This window comes from Gopherus flavomarginatus, chromosome 5 (assembly GCF_025201925.1).
Source record: "Gopherus flavomarginatus isolate rGopFla2 chromosome 5, rGopFla2.mat.asm, whole genome shotgun sequence".
NCBI classification, from domain to species: Eukaryota; Metazoa; Chordata; order Testudines; family Testudinidae; genus Gopherus; species Gopherus flavomarginatus.
Genome location: NC_066621.1, coordinates 12,458,998 through 12,483,006, shown reverse-complemented (window position 1 = coordinate 12,483,006; position 24,009 = coordinate 12,458,998). Strand labels below are relative to the sequence as shown.

At 44.9% G+C, this 24,009-nt stretch overlaps 1 protein-coding gene across 1 annotated transcript in view; it reads right to left on the bottom strand.

Annotated features, from left to right (window-relative positions):
* PLXNA2 (plexin A2) overlaps positions 1-24,009 on the bottom strand; it is a 322,697-nt gene that overhangs the window by 79,017 nt on the left and 219,671 nt on the right. The window contains exons 10-13 of the mRNA XM_050957071.1: positions 17,864-18,064; positions 15,034-15,130; positions 12,710-12,900; positions 824-975 (exon numbers count right to left, since the gene is read on the bottom strand). Coding sequence (XP_050813028.1) covers positions 824-975; positions 12,710-12,900; positions 15,034-15,130; positions 17,864-18,064 — 641 coding nt within the window. The remainder of the gene's footprint in view (positions 1-823; positions 976-12,709; positions 12,901-15,033; positions 15,131-17,863; positions 18,065-24,009) is intronic.

The window sequence follows — 24,009 nt, the reverse complement described above, 5'->3', positions numbered from 1 at the left end:
CTGTATTGCTGCCAGAGCACCTTGCCAGTGCAGCAAAGATTACTTAGTAAAAGAAGTTGCTTTACATATTCCATCTTGCGCACTCTGCATGAACGCACCCCCTACTCTCGTAGGCATATTGGCACCTTGACTAAAATAAAATAGAACTTCCACAAAAAAACCCAAGCTGAAATGGGGACATGTGTCACTTTGGGAGGTTTATTTGCCTGTCCTCTGTTACATGCCTATTTTCTAATTTTTGGCTGACATTTTTCTCACTGAAATAAATGAATTGACTCCAGTGGAGGCCTATTCGGATTAAACTGCTGTCACCGCCTCATGCACCTAACAAATGGTTGCCTGCAGCCAGCAGCGCGGGATGCATTCCAACCAGAGGGGGGGGAGAGGTGGAAAGGCTGAGGGTAAACAGCAAGGTGCTCATCAGAAAAGTTGCTTAGCAAAGCAGGAGCCATGGCGCAGAAGGAAACAAAATGCTTAATAAACCTTTAAAAGGGCCGGTTAATCCCTGGGATGAAATCCAAGTGCGTGATCCTTAGCTGGTGTAAACTGGCCCAGCACCATTTAAGTCAGAGGAGCTACATCAGTTTACAGCCACTGAGGATCTGGTCCGCAAGGCATTGCCGCAGTTCTGCAGAGCAGGGAGGAGAGAGGCAGGCAGTGACTTGAGCACATCTCTGACTCACAGGCTGACTGTGCTTTTGTTTTCATCAGGAAGAACAGGCCTTCTGAAGGGCTGCTAGATCGGGTGCTGTACACCAAGACGCCATGAAACCAAAGGCACCCACTAGTAGTGAACTCTAAGAGCTGGGCTGAATTCACTTACTGCTCTGCGATGACGTACTGCTCCTGCAGGGGAGTGCACTGCACCCCCGCCACCTGCACGTTGTGGGCAATCTCGGAGAAATCCAGCCCCAGGTTCACGCCATGGATCGTCACCCGTGTCCCTCCTTCTGGGGGCCCTGATACTGTCAGGATCTGGAGAGGAAACAAAATACAGCATCTGCATTACTATCGCCTCCTGGCAGGTGCCTTGAGCCTGCTCATGTCCTGGAACTTCCTTTGTACCAGGTCTGGAGGGATCCCTCGAAGGGCTAGCAGCTGTAACCAACCGACTGGCAGCCTATTAATGCTGCAGACAGGAGGGGAGATTATCCTGCCAACTTCTCCTCACCGTTTCCCACCAGCAGAGGCTGAAGAGATGCAGTGTGGTAGGAAAGAGCTAATCCATTGCACTTCCTCACAGCGACTCTGCTCCTGCAGCAATAGGGGTGTGTGGGACTGCGTGAAGGTAAGTCAGCACAGCTGCGTGCAGGACGCTTGCACAGCCCCTTGGTGTGATCCCACAGCACTGACCCGCCGGTGACTTACTGTGCATACAGGCTTAATAAGGGTTTGCTATTTGCCTCTTCAGCCCATTGTAGGAGTAATGCCAATTAATTCATCAACACAGGGAGATTATGGGGAAGTGACCTGGGGATCCTTTCAGACCCATTGGGATTTACAGATAAAACTTGTTTGCAGCACAGTAGTTCATTCATACAAACACCTTGGCTTTACCACATCAGGACCTAGGAGAGTCTTTGGGTGGTTTCCCCACAAAGCCCAGTGCTTCCTTCACCTATTTTGCTGTACAATGAATTTTGTCGCTCAAGCTGAACACAAGCACCGAACACTGCAACCTACACCATTTCCACCTGGCTCCTTGGCCAGAGACTCCCATCCTCATCCCAAGTCCAGCACACCTCTCTCACTTCCATGCCCCGTATCATGCCCAGACATCTTGCAGTAGTCATGGGAGCCAGTGTCTGTGCCTACTGTGCCGGAACCGAAGATGGCCAGAGTGCTGCAGCTGGCAGAGGCCTGAACAATATTAGCAGCAGAAATGTCTGCTAAAAAGATAGGATCAGCTCCCTTTTTATTGACTTATATATAAGATCATAACCTTAAAGTAGTGGGCTGCTGCTATAGAGAACTTCATTACGTTCTGCCTTGGACGGTCTCTGAATTTTAATACCAGATTTTATTAGTGAGTGAGGCAACGAGAAGCACTTCAAACAACTCTTTGAAATGCTAAAGGCTGAGGAGTACATTCTAAAGATGTCCATTTATAGCGTACCTCAATCACGATTGCCTCTGTTCCAATTGCAATAGGATTTCATTAAAGATCACTCCCGCTCCCCAACCAGTAGCCTGCACTAGGATAGTGAGAGGCCATGGGATTGGGACTCAAGAGTCCTCGGTTCTATTCCTGGCTTTTCCACTGGCTTGCTGTGAGGCCTTGGGAAAGTCTCTGTGCCTCAGGTCTTTGTCTGTAAAATGGGGATAAGGATAGAGACTCTCCATTTGTGAAGCACTTTGAGACGGATGGTGAAATTATTAGTTAAGAGCAAAGGATTTTTATTAACGCAAGATTAACTTAATCCCCAGCCTTTGGTTACCAGCTCCAGCTTTCTGACCCTCCCATCATCCTACCCAACTTTTCTGACCAGCTGCCCACTTCCCGCAGGAGCTCAGAACAGCTTTGTAGGTGGGATCTGCATTGTAAGTACATGGAAGGAGATGAAATGTAATACATGAACGCTGATAATCATTCGTGTTGGCAAATACAGAATATTCCACTGTTTCAGTAGCCCATCAAAGCAGCTCTCATTAGAACCCCTGCATATCATGTTCTATTACATCCCCTGGCTACGGATTTAATTGGCATGTGCCCCACCCCGTGACCTCTATGGATGATCCCTTTTTAAGCCCCTTCACTTACCTAACACTGGCCTCCTCACATATCAACTACCAGCTGTGCAGAAGCCTTCTTCTCTGCAGCGTCTGCTGCTTGGAATAGCCTCTCTGTATCTTTCTATCTAATTTTTCTGTTTCCTATCTCCTTTCAAATGTCAGCTGAAACTACTTCTTTTCTCCCTCACTTATGCTTAATTTCTCTCCCTTCACCTCTGCTCCTATTTATTATTAACTCTGAAGCTGTATTATTTAATTTGGAAAATGTTCTGGGCTGCAACTTGCTATATAGACCATACGATATACAGCTGCATTGTATTTTAAAATACCTTTCTCTGCACTGCCTATGCCTCAATTTCTCTCTCTTTGCAGTCTGGGTTTTATGACTGAAGGCTTTAATTTATTCACTATACAGTGTCTGTTGCACCGCTGCTTTCTGCAACTCATACCACATAGCATGTCTTGTACCACTTAGTTCTGCAAAGCACTGTGTTCCCAAAGAAGACACTATAAAAAAATCAAGTTGTATTGTATTATATTGAACATTGAGAGCCTGGGCTGCTAATGTTTACACTGCTAGTTACACATAACCAGAACACAATTCTTGACAGTTTACTTTCCTTATGACTGTAAATTAATTTAAACCCTATTTATTGCAGTATATACACTACGGGATGTGTTGACTTATCACACATCCAAAAAACACCCCTGTGGCTTGCCATTTTCTGACCCAACTGCAACCGACAAAACCAGACTGTGTTGCCAAACAAAACAACATTTTTTTTTTTATTTTGATGATGTCCTGACCTGGAAAATGCCTGAACCAGAATTCCATTCGACCTCGATTTTAGGGGCGGCTAATTGAACAGTTTTGAAATAACTGTGCCAAAGAGCAGCCCCAGGGTTAGGACAGATGCATTCAATTAATTACAGCTGGGGAGATTCAGTCAAAACCACAGAAAGGAGCAATGTCTTAGAGGTCCAGTTGTGCAGAACTTTGGTGACCTCCTCTGAGCAGAGCTGGACCTTCCTGTGCACTGCACGACACAGTTGGACTTTGGGTTATTTTTTTACATACCATGTTCAGACCCTATACTTATGCAGATGCACAACCCAATTATACACAGCAAGTCTGACCCGAGGCTGCTGCTGACATCACAGTCTCTCGAATTTCAGCAACAGCCAACACTTGGAGGAGCATGAACTGGAGACAGGAGATTCTCATTAGGAATAATCTCATTTTCTGTTCTGAGATGCAGGAGGAAACAGTCCCCATGTAACAAGACCATCTCATTCTATTTAATACCTCTTCCCATGTGTCTACATTGTTATACTGTGCTCATCACCATGGTATTTTAGTTATCTCTTACTAAGTTATCTCTTACTAAGACAAATCCTGACTGTCTCTGGAACATCTGTTATTAATTAAAACTGGGATTGGGAGTTAGCACTCCTGGGTTCTGTTCCCAGCTCTGCAACTACCTCATTCTGTGGCCTGAGCAAGTCACTTCCCTGCTCTCTGTCTCAGTTTCCCCATCTATAAAATGGGACATTGATGCTGCTCCTTTCATGCAAAGCATACAGAGACTATTAGGTGAAAGCATAATTTTTTTGCATTTGCATAGATCCTATCTTCATAAAAGGGCAGGCATATAACCAAAGTGACAGGAGAGATGACATTATAAAGCCTAGGGTAGCTGCACCAGTGCAAACTCCTACTGTACACAGGCAAAGCCACTGTTCGCACTAGTGCTGCTTACTCCAGCTTGGAACCAGGGTAAGCTGTAGCAAAGCAAATCACCGCTTACCCTGTTTGCACTGGTGTGGTGACACGGCGGCTGGAATCAGGGCAAATCCTCAGTGCCGGTCACTGCATTCTGCACTGCCCAGCCTTCTCCTGGGCAGTTCAGATATTAGGGGTCCATTACCCCTGTAAGGGGTCAATATTCAAGTTTACTATTTTAAATGGCGTTATCAATCAGTTCAGTTTAAAACACAACACTGGATTAGTTTATAATAAAAAAAAAAGATGATTTAACTACACAGAGAGAGAGAGAGAGAGCTTAAATGAGAACAAGCATAAGGTATTAAAGTCAGAAATGGTTACAAGAGAAATAAAGATAAAACATTTCTGGTAGCTAAAACTTAACAAGCTGGACTTGGTTCAAGGTAAAATCCTTACCACAGATCGCAGCAACAGGGCTGACCAAATTCTCAGGTCAGGAATTCCCTCAAGTCAGAGGGCTGGTTCCTTTGTAATATTAGATGAAAGGGAGATGGGGAGAGAAAGCTCAGGGTGCTTTTACCCTTCGCTTCTACAGTCGTCACCCTCCGAATTGCATTTTCCTGAGGATTACCCCTGATAAAGTGCCTTCCAGCTGTGAGGACAAAGACATGGAATTTTATGGTGAAAGAAGTTCCATGTTGTTTGCTAAAATGCAGATCAACCTGTTCCTGCCTCACTTTGTTGCCAAAGAGTGGCCAATTGACCACTGACTGCCAATTAACTTTGATGACAACCCAGTTCACCCCGTCCGCAGACTTGTCTGGTAAACACACATTAGTCATCATTTCAGCTTATGTTCTTAACTCTTAATACAAATTTCGTACATACATTATACAACAATATTGATGCTCAATGTGTTATTAGTTTTTAAATGATACCTCACAAGGTATATTGTGCATAAAGATTACAATAATGTGTAGGGTATGAATACGGGGTGCTCTGGGTCACAGATAGGTATTACTGCACCTATTTTGTAGACAGGGAAACTGACACAGAGAGCAGAAGTGACTTATCTAGGGTCACCCCACAAATCAGTGGCAAAGCCAGGACAAGAACCCAGAAGTTATGAGTCCCAGTCACCCTTATGCTAACTATCAGACCCCATTCCCCTCTCAGAGCAGGGAACGGAACCCAGGAATCCCGATTCCCAGCCCTCCTGTCCTTACCTATCATTAGAAAGTGTTCCCTCCCCTAAGGTAGGATCCAGTTTCTTTAGCATCATTAATGTTTCCTGTCACCCCCGTTGGGGTGGTTCACCATTTTCAATGTAAAACAACACAGAACTACAAAGAGACGGGTCTGTGTGTGGGATGGAGATGTGTCTTACAGCTGATTCTAAGGATGTCTTTGCTACAGTCAGAGGTGAGCCAGACAGTCCTGCAGTATAAGTGACTATCATGCCCCATCACACTCAGGATCAAAGACACAACGAAAAAGATAGAGTCCCAGCCACTCAAAGAGTGGCAAAAAAAATTACCAAAGTGTCATTTACCTTTTTTTTTTTTTTTTTTTTTTTTTATTTATTTTTTTTATTATGTTCTAAGCTAGCTGGATCCCAGCTGATGAGCCCATCAGGGACCCAGCACATAAGCATTCCTAGCTCCTCATCCCGGCATGATCCCTCTTTGTCTCTGTCTTAGCTGATAGCACATTCAGAACGTAATTGTTATCTCAGCAGAGCAACTCCATTATCCAGCCTGACACTACCCCCCTTTAGCTGTTTGTTGCAGTGATGTTATATTAATGAGGCCTGCAAATAAATGAATAGGAGATCAGAGAGCTGCTTGTTCTCAAGAAAACTGATTTTTTATTTTTTTATCACGGAGGCTGCAGACATTAAGGAAGTTTTATGCTGTTAAAGAAGGGACACTGCCGATGGAGGCGAGAGCATGGACTCAGGTCCTATAAACGGAAGGACTGTATGTTAACTATAATTCATTTCCTTTCGTTTCAGTGACAATATGGTTTCTCCTTGGCATTTACACATTCCCCTGTGATACTGGGAACCTGGATGCAAGAGCACTGCGCTAGGATATGAGAATGAGAGAGGGAAGCTAATGGCAAATTGGATAAATGGTGAAGAGTCTTTCAGTGAGAATGATCCAAGAGCTCAGTTACACAGTCCAGTATAGGGGGCCAAACTCGGCACTCTATCCCACTGGTGCAACCTTGTTGAACCTGGCACTAAGAGTCTGCCTGTAGGCTCCCCTAAAACTCAGACCCCTGAAAATGGAACACATTGATTTGTCAGCACAGGCAGAATAGTATCTTCTGCTCATGTCAAGCTCAAAGTCCACTTAGGTCAATTCCCTAACATTCCCTGGAGAGACTCCTCATGCCTCCGGCTTTGAAGGAGACACGCAGGCCAACCAATCTGCAATAACCACAGCTAAGCTATGCTTTCTTTTCTCTGGACGGAGACCGCCAATATTACTTTCCAAGTTGGACAGTGATAAAATATTCTATGGTAGTGCCCAGCCCACAGCTAGCATGAACACTGCAGGGAAGGAATCTCCAGCTCAGAACATGAGCAGCTTAGCTGCAAGTTGTTTTGTGGTTTTATTTCTCCTGCTTAACTCAAGGAGAAGAAAATAAGACTCCTTAAATGTTACAACTGTCTGAATCATTTAGTATGAGGGAAACTGCCGGCAGAGCCTATTTTACTCCTGGCGCCTTGTAACCCAGCCTTGTGCAAACAGTACAAATGCTTGTGGGAAAGAGAGGGAGTTGCATTCTGTTGAAGGGGGAGAGGGGAGAAATGTATTTATTGTTAAAAGATTACTGAAAAATAAAAAAGGAAACAAAATGCCTCTGAGATAAAAGATCTCTGAACCCATCAGGCTGGCAGAACAGGGGTTAGCATCAGATGGCATCAGACGGAAGCGAGCAGGTGGTGCTCTCAATTCAATGGCTACATAACCAAGATGACATTCACCCCTGGGCAAAGAAGCAGCGCACAAGGCCTCTGCACCACTTAATTTCACCTTAAGTCTAAATTTAAGCATATGCTTAAGGGTTTTGCTGAATCTGGACCTAAGTAAACACAAGGGCCTTAAACCATGGTTCAGTGGGAGTTAAGAGCCACAGGGCTCCAGAGTGTTTGTGTCCAGAGTGAATTTCGCACAGGGAATAATTGTTGTTGGTGCCTTGAAAGGTTTTTGTTAATTTAAATTAAAAAAAGGCATGCAGGGAATTAACAGACACTGGCCTGTGGAAATTCTGCAGCCATGCCTCCCGAGCCAAGGCTGCTGCAGGTTAGAAAAACTTCCAGGCTGGCAGTGCCTCCTGGTTATTAGAAAACAAGTCAAATGAGCTTGGGGATGTCTGAGTAGTCCCACAAGGACATCTCACCTAAGATCAAGCATGGAACCCCTTCCTCGGGTGATCCAGCTCTGGTTCAACCAGTCCTAGACGACTAGTACAGGCCTTCGCCCATTGGGGGTAGGTAAGCAGAGTACCATGTTGCTATGTGAGGTGAATCTTTGGAGTAAGCCCTTACAAACTAAAGTTCATTCTATCAAGGCACCTGTAATAAAGCCAGGGCTTTGTCCTTTGCCAATTTCCCCACTCCCTCCACCAATGTGTTTGTACACCAGATGGTTGCCCCAGAGGTGCATTGGTGCACGTTCCATATTCTGTACCGTGCTTTGAGATCAGTGATGCTGAAAAGGCATGGTGGAAAAATAATACATTATTCAGTCGCCGGTGAAATCAGCCCATCCTTGTAGACTGGGTAAGGTTATAGCACAAGCTATTCCCTCACAATATCTGGGGCACTCAGGAGATAACCGTTTTGGATTCCTGCCTGTGGACACAAGTATCTAACTCTATGGTGATAACTGTAAGAAACAAACGCAGACATTAAGTGTACACACATGTGCATGTCCATATATGCACCTATTGAGGTGGCTGAGCTCCAGCAGAAGGGTGAGCTGGAAAGAAATTCATGTTCAGACATTCAAATGTTAGCTAAGGAGAATATTGCTAGATGAGAGACTTTCACTTGCCCATACTAGAATCTCATATATTTCACTTGACAAGGCCATATTCTGCTCTGTTACACCAGCCTAAACCCTGAGCAGCTCCACTGAAGTCAAATGTGTTACTTCAGATTTGCAAAGAGAAGAATATAGCCTCTTCTCTCTTTCACCCTGCTGGAAAATGTAACATTGCCTGAATCCTCCTTTTCTGTTGAGGTTAATGTTTCTCATGATCTTAACCTGCAGGGAGTTAGTGAGCTTACATAGAGCTGGAGAAAGCATTAAATAGGAAACCAACAAAAACCTGTCACAATGGGTCAGGAGTCATGTCGCATTTCAATTTGCCAAGGGCTTCCTTTTCTCTAGGTTGAGCTACTATGAGCTCAGATGCACCCTGGTGGCTGCTGTCAGGGACAGCCATCAATGGTTCCAAGGCAAATCTTATTACAGCGAGGGTGCTGGGGAAAAAAAGAGCGACTGATGAGCTCCTAACCTGGCTTTTATACAAATCAAGAGACTCTTGGACCGTCCCCTGTTGGGGAAGGCCTAGAACACACTCTCCTGGGGTGGGTCTGTCAAAACCAAGCTACAGCCTGTAAAATAATCCCAAACTGACGTTTGATTTAGGAGAGGCAGCAATCCCTGAACTCATTCCACCAAACTCGGCTGCTTGATTTCTTAACCTGCTGATCTCTTTGTACAATCAGCACTGCCACTATCCTTGCTTTTCTATAGCCCTGCAGACCTAGTACATTTTAGTCTCTAAAAACCAGCAGTGGTGAAACTGCACAAGAGATGAGGATGCAAGATTTTTTCAGCTAAAAGTTGTGATTTCATTTGGCTGGAAGGCATCTGGAGAGGGCCACATACCAGGCTCCAACAACAAAGCATGACATGATAGGGCCCAAGTATGAAAATCACCCATGTTTTCATAAGACAGACAGGGTGGGGAGAGTTGGGGAGGCGGGGTTACTGAACTGGGGTGGCGAACCAGAATCTCTGCCAGAGACGCAACATACATGCAGCTATTTTTAGTGCACTAGCTCAAACCCTGCTACCACAAGTCAGTCTACCTAGGCTGGGAGACTCCCTTCCAGCTGCAGTGTAGACTTACACACAGAGACCTGAGCACAGGACTGGTAGGTAGGATTTCCTTACCAACTCCCTCTGTGGCCTAGGACCAGTCAAACTCTTTAGGCCACATTCAGCCCTGGTGCAACCCCACAAATCTACCCTAGTGCTTAATGCTTGTTTTCTCCCCTCCCTCTCAGACAAAGGAGGATAATGGTATTTACCCGGCTCACCAGGGGTTGTGACCATTAGCTAAAGTCTGCGAAGTGTTCAGTAGAGAAACAGCATCATGTAAATGGTAAATATTATTGTGTTTTTAGAAAAGCCCTTGTGTCTGTTTCTTTCTCACAATTTGATGATGGAGTGAAATTAATCAGAACCTGACACCTTATAATAATAAGTGGCCTTTCTTGTCAAAAAGTAACAAATTGAAGCATGAACCCACTACCACCACTGAAAGCACAAGGAGGGAGAGGAATGATTTAAAGGGGAAGAGATGAAATGAGGAAAGTGAATCTGAGGAACAGCTTCCGAACCATCACAGGTGTTAGTCTGTAGTGTGTCCTACAAAGGGCAGTAGTGAAAGCACCAGCTTACATGAGACACCTCAAGTCTACACGAGACAGCTGCAGGAGCTGGATTCAAACTAACAATAGCAGTGAAGACAGTGCAAGCTTTAAGGCAGGCTATGAGTGGAGTCCATAACCAGGGTCTCTGCTGGGCTTGTACTATCATGCTGAAGGCCGTGCTGTGGTGTCTGCACTGCTATTGTTACTCACACTGGCTGGATTCAAGCTAGTTTGGGTAGGCTAGCTTGTGAAAAGCTTTTGCTGTGTAGATATACCCCTAAAACCCTGGGATCAGAGAAAGCACTGCAGAATAGACTCAAGAGAACACACCCTGATTTCAGCCAGCCACTGATGTACCTGCACCCATGCAAACCCTCAGTGTAGACAGGCAACTGGTACTTGTCCTAGGGCAGGTTATTCCTAGTTAAAACGAGGCTAAGTTGCACCATTACAAATGGCTGCTTGCAGGGCTGCCGGGGGGGGGGCAAGTAGAGCAATTTGCCCCAGACCCCATGGGGGCCCCCATGAGAGTTTTTCAGGGCCCCTGGAACAGGGGGTCCTTCTGCCACGGGACCCGCTGCCAAAATGCCAGGTCTTTGGCGGCAATTCAGCAGTGGGGGCTCCCCGTCGCTGAAGGCCCCAGGCCCCCTGAATCCTCTGGGCGGCCCTGGCTGCTTGTAGCAGCTTGCCTTGTCTACACCAAGGGTTTGAACTGATGGCAGTAATGGCCAGCGCAGTAAAGTCTTTCCCCTTCTAACTTCTATGAGTGTGTGAAAGAGTATCTCACATTTTAATTTGTTAGTAAGTTGAACCCAGCTCTGCAGACTAAACAGATACGCTTAGCCATCCACTTAATGAGAACATAACGGCCATACTGGGTCAGGCCAAAGGTCCATCTAGTCCAGTATCCTGTCTTCCAACAGTGGCCAATGCCAGGTGCCCCAGAGGGAATGAACAGAACAGGTAATCCTCAAGTGATCCACCTCCCTGTTGCTCATTCCCAGCTTTTGGCAAACAGAGGCTAGGGACACCATCCCTGCCCATCCTCGCTAATAGCCATTGATGGACTATCTAGTTCTTTTTTGAACCCTGTTATAGTCTTGGCCTTCAAAACATCCTCTGGCAAAGAGTTCCACAGGTTGACTGTGTGTTGTGTGAAGGAATACTTCCTTATATTTGTTTTAAACCTGCTGCCTAGTAATTTCATTTGTTGACCTCTAGTCTTGTGTAATGAGGAGTAAATAACACTTCCTAATTTACTTTCTCCACACCACTCATGATTTTATAGACCTCTATCATATCACCCCTTGGTCGTCTCTTTTCCAAGCTGAACAGTCCCAGTCTTTTTAATCTCTCCTTATATGGAAGCCATTCCATACTCCAATCATTTTTGCTGCCCTTTTCAGAACGCTTTCCAGTTCCAATATATATATTTTTTGAGATGGGGTGACCACATCTGCATGCAGTATTCAAGATGTGGGCATACCATGGATTTATAGAGAGGCAATATGATTTCCATTCTAACCTCTGAAACACACAAATACATGGCATTGTTCTATGACTATCTGTATCAAAATTTAAATACTGAGGGCCTGTGGTCTGATCGGCACATAGAACTTGTACACCTAGATGTTCTAATGGTCCCCTCTAGCCTTAAACTCTGTGATTCTAGGACAATGATTTATTTCAAGTAGTACAATCCCCTTGCGTGAACAAACTTATTTTGATGTAAACCAGATTTATATTGGTTTAGCATAAGGCCACTAAGAACAGCTCTCTGCTAAATGGAAAATAAGCCACTCAAACCGTAAAAATGAATTTGCAGGGTTTAACTAAATCTATTTAAAACTGATTCAGGTGAAAATGGTGCAGCTTGTGGGTAGACAAGGCCTTCATTAAATTGGTGCAAGTCTGTGCGCTGAGAAGGCGTGATTGTCCCTTGTGCAGCCATTCTGATTTGGTAACATTTTATGCCCACTTTACATTCATTTTGCACAGGTGCAGATGGCAACACATAGTGCAGGGCAATGGAAAATAAGACTCTACATTTGTATTAGAAACCAGCTAAGCAAGAAATCAAAGGCTTCCTGGATCCAACACTCTGATCTGGCCCCCAGTACAAGCATCACCTCAACAGCTATTTTACAGTGAATAATTCCTCCAGGAGACACCTCATGTAGAGTCCTAACTCCCTCACGCGTCTGTAATCCAGAAAAGTCAATTATAGACTAATTACCTCCCTGGTTTAATTAGTATCCAAGGAGCAGGGCATAGCGGGCACCCCAATGCTGAGGGCACATCCAGACAAAATGACAGAGAGGGAGTGGTCGGCAGCGAGGGTGTAACTCCTGGTCACACGGTAAGGAGGCAACACATTAATTCTGCGGGAAGCACTGAAGTGTTTTACTCATTCTTCTTCAGTGCAGAATGGAAGATATCTTGTATCTGGGCCAGAAATGAGGCAGCCAGGAGCAGACACAAATCAATCTGGCATTTCAAGCATGATGAGGTTAAACAGAATGGGCCAGGGATGACAGGCAGGCGGTCTCGCTGTGGCTGGATTCTCTTACCTCGGTGATGCGGGGATTGGAGCACTTGACGTTCCTGCTGGACCAGTCGAGCCAAGGGTGAATGGGGGAACTGCAGTGCTGCCGGAGTGTGCACTTGGCCTCTCCGCTGCACCAGCCGCATTCGAACTTCTGATCTGCTTTCAGGCACAGGCCGCAGCTCTCCCGCTGGGCGGCGCATTTGTACAGGTGAACTGTGGAGAAGGGAAAGGCGTGGACTGAGCACTGAGCTGGAGACTAAATCTTCAGGACCAAAAGAGCGACATCTGCTTACAGTATCAGTAGAGATAAAGACAGCCCACAATTCCCCTGACTGATGAAGAGAAGAGACCACCTCATCGGGCAGCGGTGGAGATGCTTGTCAAGGACGTGTGCGCGGGGGAAAGAAGGGGAATAGGGCCTGTGGGGGTAATGAACTGAAAGGTTACTGATATATCTGCCTTGTACCTAAACGGCTGTAAATATTCTGCACAGCTCGTGGGGTATCAGCTTTCACATTTGTTTTTCAACAAGCTTATCACTCCCTGCCTCTTGCTCTATAATTCAGCTGTTTCTGACTGCCCTGACCACTGCAGATGCCCAGGTGACTAGTGCTAGCTGGGACATAAGCAGCACTGTTGCAAAGCTGGGCAGCTTAGTTGGAGAACTACAGAGAACGTTAACCAGGCTCCTCAGAGCCATGCACGGTTTTGTTGGCAATGGACCTTTGAAGCCTTCTCATTCCCACTTATCCTTTTTCCAGATGTTCTCAGACATTATTGCTCGCATGCTTGCTTTGGAAGGCAGCGTTGAAAACCTCTTTGTTTAGTTTACTCCATTGACCTAAACCAAGAAAGAGCTCATTGAAACAATGTCTCCATTTCCAGGGAGCTTGGCTGGGTCTCCAACAGGGCTCCAATGTATCAGGTTCCTCAGAAACTTTCAAAGCATTCAAAAGCAAAATATAACTCCTACGTGGATAAACAGGAACCTGTTAAATTGATGTCCCTGCTTCAGCAAAATGGGACTATTAACAGGTATTCTTTTCAGGGAGCTCATCTGCTGCTTTCAGTCTATTTTGCTCTGCAATACACTAGATTTTGTCACAAGCCATTTATTCTGGTACCTGCTCTATTTTCCAGCGGCAGGCCTCCTATAGCTGGAAGTATAACAGGTTTCTTTCTTTATCAGGGCTTGGCTGCACAGGCTTGCTTCAGAGCAGGGCAAATGTAGATTTTCTACAGGTCAGATCTTTTAACAGGTCTTTTATAAAATGAGCGTTGTGGCATCCAGAAGCAAAGTCCACATGATGAAATGCAGTATCTATATGGACTATTTTTATTACTGAAGATATAATAAGAGGCACATACAAAGTGCACACTGAATTTTCACATGATCAGAGGTTTTAGATCTAATATCCTGGTTAAATCTACTTCCCTAAAATTATCACAGGTAATTGCGTTTGAGTGGTGGGCAAGTGGTATTCCCATGTACAATTTGTAAAACACTTGGGGATTCTACAGGGTGAAGGATGCTATATAAAATATAGAGCTGTAGGGAGGCCCATAGAGATTGGACTACCCTCTTATTTTCAGAGGTGATCCTGCTAAGTTAGGGTTGATGTGCTTTAGTAAGTCAGTGCATGAAGAGAAGCTTGGATTGCTGCGGCCCATGTTGTGTGGAGAGACAGAGGGTTTTGCGGTCTGTCCAAAGGTGATGTTTTTGCTGTTGCAGATTTCTAGTCACTTGTTATTTAGGCTTACTGCAAATTATTCTCTCTCCCTGCATTCCCATGCCTGTTAAGTTAATGCTTCATTCCCCTTGTCAAACTATGCAGCATTATTGTACAAGTGTGCCCCATTGGGATTCCCAGATTTCAGTGCCCAACATGAAAACCTCGCCTCACCCTTGTGGATGGCTCAAAGTAACGTGATATGAGAAGCACAGGTCACATTGTACTGACCTGTGACAGAGGGGTCTGAGGCAGCAATATGTGAGAGAGATGTCTCTGAGCTGGCTGCAGGTCAATGTGTTTAGTAAAGACTTCCTTTTCGCAGCGTACAGGCTGCTTTCACTAAGGGCCAATTCTGTAATGCTGAGAGTCTGGGCTACAGCTAACTGTGGGCTAGAAATCTGGGCAGAGTCCACACTGGGATCATAATGATGCTGGTACAATGCTGGTGTAACTTGGCTGTGACTAGCAGGGTTCTAACCCAGTCTTCCTGTGAATACAAATTTCTTTTTCTAGAAATGAGCTTGACCACACACTCCCCCAAGACCTCACCAGGTCCCCTCCGCCACATAACTCAAGGATAAGACACTGCAGCAGTAAACAGAGCACTCTTTACCTTTCAAATCCTCTGGGTTGTCAATAATGAAGTTTCCATTCCAAACCACAGCAAAATCCACTGCTAAGTTGCTTCTGTCCATCCCGTCATAGAGATACTAAGGAACAATATGAGAAACATGTTTAGGGGACGTGCTCGGGAGGATGTGTCAGGAAGAGACATCAGGAAGGAAATGACACATATATATCGCTATAACAAATACATTTTTGCTTAAAAAACACATGATGATGTTTAAGTGACCAACAATTCTAACTCTCATTTCTAGGATCCTGCTTTGGGTCCACATAGTGAGACTCATTTCTCCTTGCCAGAGAAAGATAATTAAAATCAGCTGATGGACTCTGCAAGAGGTAATAGATTAATTATCCTAGATACACTGACTGGTCTCATAAAAACAGCCCCACTATTTAATGAGACTAGACTGAGGCCCTACACAGTGGCACCACACTCCCTCAATGTAATCAGGGATGTACAAATGTGCTGCAAAGATCTGACAACTTACTAAGGCTATATTGCAGTCAGTGTGCCCTATTCAGGGTGGAGATGAGGAATTTTCTAAATCACCAATTCAAATCCAGACCAGGGTAGCACTGCCTGGAATTCCTGACCCTCTGACGGATGCCCAGGGGCCATACAGATGAGTTTGGAGGTCTCAAACCATTCTCCTAGTAGACACTTCACAAGTGCCCTTAATCATAATTAGCACATATTGGGCCCTATGCTGGCAGTCTTTGCAGATCAACCAATGACTCCAGTTTTCCTACAAGGAGAATATCAGTGGGACTGTAAAAAACAAGCAAGATGCTTGACTGTTCAGTGTTCCCTTCCTCACAGATTATTTATCCACATCTGTTCCACATCAGCCTTCATGCTGTTGAGCAGGATGTGACCTGAATGGAAAAGCACAGGAGTAGGACTCATGAGGTCCAGCGTTCTAATCCCAACTCTGACACTAGCTCCCTGTGTGGTCTTGGGCAAGTCACTTAGGGCTTGTCTACACACAGAAGTTCACTGGTTTAATGTAGATCTACTTATACTGGTTGAGCATGCCCATATACATTTACCAGCGTGAACTGAACCATACAAGCCTGGATTAAACAGATATCAAAGTGGCCTCACCCATGTAGAGTCGCGCTGGTTTAACTAACCCAGTGTAAAACCACACCTTTACTTGTATCAGTACAACTCTGTGTGCAGACTAGCCCTTAAACTGTCCGCCTCCAGTTTTCCATTCGTATAAAAGGATAAGAGGATTTCCCTAAAGCAGGGCTGCTCTGAATATTTGTTAGGTAATGTTTATCAATCACTTTGGATAGGAAAAGGGTTATTTAGTATTATTACATTTATTACTTACTCTGCTATGGGGCCTACAGAGAGCGAGTGAGGCATAAATATCCAGGGAAATTTAACACAATTCAGAACCTGATTAATAAGCTAGGAGTAACTGCATGGATTGTTAAAGTAGATCCTGAATTTCCTGGTTCCACCATCTAGCTCTAGCTATCTGTCCATGTAGCTTCCTAAAACCCTCACTGATAAATGACTATAGATCAGAAACCCAAACTCCTTCACCCAGCCCTTTTTCCAGTTGTAGACTAGTGTCTTCTGCAAACAAACACAGTGGCACTTCCTCTGCAGTTTGGAGAATGGCCTTTGTGAAGAGCTGAGATCTGCATTGTGCCGTGAATGCAGCAGAACCTGTGTTTTGTTCCCTACCACGCGCAAGAATGACTGCAAAAAGCAAGAGCCTTCCCTCTAAGAACTACGATGATACTCTCTGTTAATGTTCCAATGGCACTCCTACAGCTTGAGAAGTTGATGTAGAACCTCTTGGGTTTTACTTTCATGGGCTATGCTACGCTGCCACAATGCAGACCAAGCTGCAGTCGCCCACTGTATGCATGTTGTTAGTGGTTTCATTCAGAGAATTTGTATCACTCTGCGGTGCCACATCTGCTCCCCCAGCTGAGTCCTATTCTCCTGTTTCCTAGCATTATATATTCCATTAAGCTGCAGTGACCTGGAATTTGACAACTCTCTGATGAGAGGCCAATAATTCTCTCTCTCTCTCCTGTGTGAATTAGCTTGCCTTAACACCTTGGTTCTATTCTTCCCCCCACCTGAACCCGTCCCCGCCTTCACTGACTCCCTTACAGTCACTGACAGGAGCTAGCAGATAAAGGACCTTCACCCAGCCAGTATTATAATTAAACACTTCACATGCCTACACCAGATTCCCATCTGAAATTCAGGATTAGTTTAACCTCTATTTTTTTTATTCCTTCTGCCTCCCTCCTTCCATTTCCCTTTCATTTTTTTTCTCTTCTAGTTAAATTTGCCTTATTCACAGTGTCTACTCATTGATGTCAACATTAGGGTGACTGCTGTGTTAGAGGTGGGATGGCTGGTTTAAATAAAATAAAGAGGCATCTCTAATATCGGAAAGTGGAAGCATTGACTAGTGGTTAGAACACAGTGATGGGCGCCAGGAACAACTCCTGATTCTAGGCCCAGGTCTAACACTGACTTCCTCTGTGGCCTTGGGCAAGTTATGTAACCTCACTTAGTTCCTCCATCTGGAAGTAAAGATAATGATACTTACTTAGCTCACAGCATGTGGAAGCATTAGTCAATGGTGCAAACTCACCCCAGGAGTAGGCTCTGCAGCTCCCTGATAACCTCATCCATTCAGCTCTAAAGCTTCTGCATTCCAGGACTCACTTGCAGCATGGCCATTGGCTGTTGGGCCCCCTTCATCCTACCCCTCTCCCATCACTCCAACAATCCCTTCCCTTCTCCCATGTCAATCCCCAGAGCACGGGCTCCTTACCGAACTGTTCTGACACTGGACGCTGGAGCTGTTGAAGCGCAGAGCTGGCACACGATGAATAACTCCTTGAATGTTCAGGACACATTCATACCCACGCTGGCCAGACTGCGGCTGGGGCAGGTTTCTGGCTTTCAGTGTGATGGGCTTCACCTCCCCTACTGGGATCAGAATCTCTTCGGTGGGAAACAGTTGTGGGCAGTCCTGGGAGGAGCAAACATGGAGACAAAGATGCTCCAGTTACTAGGGGGCCACTTACCTTTATATAACATCAAGTCTGAACACTCCTGAACCCTGGGCATTTGGACATGAACCTGGATCTAAATTGGATGGCTGTTTACCAGGCAGGGCAGCCAAACATCCCGCATTTGGAGTCCAGCATGCAGCCCAGTATATCTGATCACAGACAATTCTCTTTGCACTCCTCAATCTGCCCGCAAGACAGAAGATTAAGTGCAGGGAAAAATAACTTCACCAATATTTTCTGCCCAGGATATTTTCAGTGCAGCCACACAAGGGGGGGTGTTATTATTCAGGAAATATACTGAAGCATCATTGTTCTCCCTGGCTTGCTGTGGGCTATGCATTTTATCTCTGGAGACACAAACCTCAAGAGTACCCCCCACTCCTCTCTTCCCCCACAAGCCAAAGGCAATGTATTATCAATTGCTTCTGCTTCCCAACTCCAGCAAAACCCAATTTTACTGGGAGGTGGATTGGATCCTCCTAACTACACACTGAACACTCATTCTATGTTTCATTTTTAATCAGGTTTCATTCCTGGGGTGCACATCAGTGTCTGTTGCTTCAAAAACAAACTGATCAGCATGGGATATGCTTCCCATGGTGCCACTTTCTGTGTTTTATTTTAGCAAAATTATTTCAATATCCTATTAATTTCCCAATCTGTAGCCCCAACTCCACGAACCTATTCCCCTCTTCTCTCTTACCCTACCCCATCATCCAACACCTCTGGCTAGTCTCCAACTGCCCAGCTGGACCTGTATGCAGCAACAGAGATGAGAGGGAAATGGTTTTCCTGGCCCATGAACATTTTTGAGTTTTCAAATATTTTCCCATTCTGCATCCAGACAAAACTGAGACCTTTCAAAAGTTTTCACAAAAACAGAGAGAGGGGGAAAGATTGACCCCTCTCAATATAGCCAATAGCCTGGTGGTTAAGGCGCTGAGATAGGATGTGGAAGAGCCAGGTCCAAGCCCTAACCACTGGACTACAGTTTATTCTGGGGTGGGCTCTTAATTCTCTTGTTTTGACTAGAAAGCCCATTCCGGGCCCAAGAAACCTTTCCAACCAGAGTTTCATCGACACCAATCCTTGCCTGCAAAAAGTTTTGGTTTCGATTAATTGACATTTTCCAATGAAAACCCCATGTATTGAGAAATTTCCAACTAGCTTTCTGCAGAAAGCCAAAGGTGTCACCAGTACAGATCCTCTCTTAGCTCAGTGATGCAGGAGTGGGACTTCTGCCACCTGCATCTGGGCCCAGAAGGAAGCTGAAGGGCTGAGGTGCTGTTCCTGTATGTAAAGCTGCACCTTCCGCTCCTGTCCATGCTGATGGGAAGCCAGAGGTGTCCAAATGCTCATAGATTTGGTTAAAATAAGCACCCTGACGTTTAGGGCTGGGATTTTCAAGTAGACCTAAGGGAATTAGCACCCAAATCCCAATGAATTTAAATGGGAGATGGACACAATGCCCTTAGGCTCTTTAGAAAATCCCAGACTAGATGCTTCTATGAACTCATCTTGAGCCTGCAAAACTGGGTCCCAACTCTACAAACTGGTACAGATTGGATAACAGTCCTGAAAGCCCGTCAGCAAATGCTAGCTGTAGAACAGATACCTGATTCAAAAAGGGTTCAATTCTGCAATGCTTCCTCGCATGACATTCCCGCTGAGCTCAGTGGGCATTCTGCACGCTGAGAGCTAATGCATGTAGGATGGGGCCCTCACCCCGGGGGAAACAAAATCAGGCTGCTCTATGCATAGCAATCCTAGTTTACACCGGCATGTGAGGGGGATGAGTGGAAAGGCTGCATGCTTAGCGTGGATGCTCCAAAGCTCTCAGCGTACTGTGCAGGCAGTAAAACTGCCCACACGTATTTGCAGCTACATCCACAGATCTGTTGCAGTTGTTCACTGGTGATATCTCACCGTGCCAGATATAAAGCAAAGCTAGCTAAGGAGATGCCAGCTCTCTAAAAGGATGAACTTTGATGTCACTGGAAGCCATGATGCTAACTCCCCTTCTTCCTTGCAATATACTTTAGGATTCAGGAACTTAAGCCCCTAACTCTTCTGGAAATGGCCCCTCTAGACTTCCTAGAGCTTCTTCAGATTAAGCCTGGAAACAGCAAACCCAGCCTGTCATCCTACAAAATCCTTCTGTTTCATAAAGCGAACCTATGACCCTGACAGGCAGGAGGGAAGGTGTTTCTCTGTGGTGGCTAAGTGATTCAAGCCAACGGACAGCACAAACATTTCTCGATTGGATTCAAGATTCCATTCACCTTCAGGATGGAATCTGGAGCGGTGCCAAGAATAAAACTCTCCTAGTCAAATGCAAATGGTCAGAGAGTTATAGAAAAAGCCCTAAAGCACCATACTCCTGCCAGGCCACAGTTACAGCAATTAGAAAAACAACAAGGAGTCTGATGGCGCCTTAAAGACTAACAGGTTTATTTGGGCATAAGCTTTCGTGGGCTATAACCCACTTCATCAGACGCATGTAGTGAAAAATACAGTAGGCAGGTGGCACCGGGCTCCTTGTTGTTTTTGTAGATACCTGAGCACCTCTCAATCTTCAAAGGGTACGTCTATACTACCTGCTGGATCGGTGGGTAGTAATCGATCTATCGGGGATCGATTTATTGCGTCTCGTCTAGATGCAATAAATCAATCCGCAAATCGATACCCTTACTCCACGTCAGCAGGAAGAGTAAGCAGCGTCGACGGGGGAGCTGCGGCAGTCGACTCGCCGCTGTGAGGACGGCCAAATAAGTTGAACTAAGATACTTTGACTTCAGCTATGCGAATAGTGTAGCTGAAGTTGGGTATCTTAGATTGACACCTCCCCCCCCCCCGATGTAGACCAGCCCAAAGTATTTGTCCTCACAACCTCCCTGTGAAGCACCGATGGAGGACTGATGCCCAGGAAAACTTAAGTGACTTGTCCTGTGTCACAGCAGGGCACTGATCCAATGTGGCTGAGTGCCAGGCTAGTGCTCTGACCATTGGACAACTCTTTCTATCAATTAAACTAACTCATTGAGAGGCAAACACCACAAGAGCGCCACCACCAGGATCTGGCTCTTTCCATCTATGCAAGCAGGAAACCCATGAATTTCATTAGCGACCATTAGGCAGGCCGAATGAATGCCCTGCCCAACTCACAGCTATACTGATGGGATCTCATCTCTCCACTGAGTCAGGCACGTTGTAAATGAGAAACAGACACTGGCCAGTATGGGAGAGCCAGTAGCTTAAGTTGCTGCCTCGTAAACTCTTTTTTAATGGCACTTTTCCCTGTATATATTTTATTTTATTTCTAACAGGCCTTCCATGTATTAACAGCCAAGAGTGATTTTAAACTCCAGCAGAGGGGAAGACGGCCATCCTGGGGGGAGAAAATGACCGTTCCTCCAATGTAGCGACTTTACAAGCTGAAAGGGAATGCTTACTGTTTTAAGCATTGACTCTGACATAGCTAATGCTTGGGTATCACAAGTTCAAATCACAGCAGGGCTGATTCAGCATTTATACAACTAAGTATCATGCTGCAAGGGCTCTCTGAAGAGCTGTAGGCACTCTAAAGAGCTTGCGCAATTGTCTAAGACAGGGCTTTCCCCCAATGTCCTTGAACAAAAGTTCCTTCCTTGTTCTCCGTGTTGTGCATTATTAAACAGAAACCAGCCTTCACCCCAGAGATGACTGCGTTTCAGTGGGTCTGTATTTAGCTGCTCAACCCTCCGCCCCATCAAAAAACAAAAAAACAAACAAAACAGCCACCTTTAACTGTGTCGCTGCAGGAGAATCTCAATATTTAGCCCTGAAAAAATGAATATGTTATGAACCATTATCCTTCTTGGCAACAATCATTCACTAGACAAGATGAGTTTTGAAGAAATTCTTTTTTCCTATAAAGGAGGAAAAAAACAGAACTCATATTTTTCATATCATATCTGTAGCGCTGAAATTGCTGGTAGCAAAAACTTTTCTACCGTCATTAGAGGCAAGTAGGACATAATGGATTTTTTCTTTTAGTAAGAGTTTCACTGGGAGAAAAATGTCACATTGGGATACTGGGGAAAATAAAGAGTCAGTCAGATTCTGAGTGCACTCTACTCTGGGGACAAGGGAAAAAGTGCAGCAACTATATGTTGTTTGACAGCTACAATGATTGTATTAATAAGGGGACATAAAGTTTGGAATAGAGGGATATTCAGGGAGATTCCACATTACCAACAGCACAGGCACTTGTGGGGACCACATTGCTGCTGGCCATTTTTACTGAATTTATCAGATGAGTGATTGAAGCTACAAAACCTGCAGGGGCTCATGGAGGGTGCTGAGTTTGCTCAGAAGTTGCATACATTACTGAAAGCACCACTGGGACCAATCCATTCCCTGTTTGTGCCAGTTCCAATCCCAATTCTCTGCTTTGCTTTCGGTTCTTTTAAAAAAATTTGTCATTGCAATAATGCACAAGGTCATCTGTGCACACATGCATTTCCATAGCCTATGCATGTGATGGAGCATATAGGTACGTGTCACTGCATTAATGCACCTGGGCACCTGCACATGTGTTTGCATGCTCTGTATACATGACTGAGTATGCAGGTATGTGTAACTGTTTTTGTGCAGACATGTAGACTTGTACACAGTGTGTGCGCCTGTCCAGATACAGTCTCTCCTAACTTATCCATTATGAGTGAGTTTTTAATCACAATTAATTTAGTTTGGGATATACTGCACACTGTATGGAATACCTCTTCTATTGTTAATAAACTTGAGATGTTTATCAATGTTTTCCAGAAATGTCATAAGGAGGGGTGTGTGCATGTGCATTCACGTGCACACCGCTTCCCTTTACTGGTTGGATTTAAAAAAGCACAACAAGCCCTATACAGCTGACAGCTAATGGAGATGCTCCTTTAACTCAAATGGCAGGTGCCTGTGCTGCTGCTGCTGCTGCTGAGTTGTATCACTGCTGCTGCTATGAAGTTCAGAGTGTCCCTTGAGTGCTCCATAAAAGAGAAAGAGATGCTGTCAGTGGAATACATGATTTGTTCCATAAGTTTACTTTCTTCTGTCATTCATGAGAAGTAAATCCTGTAGTGAGTTAGAATGGGCATTAGTACCTCCACTCTCCAATGCAAGAGTGACACATATTATAGAATGTCCTGCCTATGAAATATCTACACACACAATCTACAGAGGTGATCATATTTAATGCTTCTACTCCCAAAGATCCCAAAGGAACTATACAAATTCTACACCAATGAAATGCAGCCACCTCTGCTGCTCTTACTCAGGCAAACTACCCTAGAATTCTGGGGCATTTCTCTTCAGTAAGGCACTTATTTAGGGCTTTCCATATGAGGAGCATCAAGTAATTATGCACAAAAGTTATAAGCATTAACCCATGCTAAACACTCAGACCTAGATACTGCTCTCGCTGGTGTAAATCAGGAGCTGCCCACTGATGTCAAGGGCATTGCCCCAGATTTAACCTAATGGAAAAGAGAACAGAATTTGGCCCTCAGAAGCCAAGCATGGAAAGAAGAAACTGAACTGACTCAGTGGTGGATTCTCACTGGTAAATTCTCTATTACATGACCTTTTGTCCTCCCTTTTGTGCTGTATGAATTCAGTTGCAACCTGTGTCTTGGCTTGTATTTTGTAATGTAGGCCACGTGTATTTACAGCACTGCAATAATTAATAATAAATAATAAGTTAAAAAGAGTAGTTTAGATCAGGGTATGTCTAAGCTGTGTGGTAGTGTAGGTACCACATTGATGGAAGAGGTTTTCCTGTTGATGTCATTAATCCACCTTGCCAAGAGGCAGTAACTAGGTTGACATAAGAATCCTTCTATCAACCTCACTATGTCTACACTGGGATGAGGTT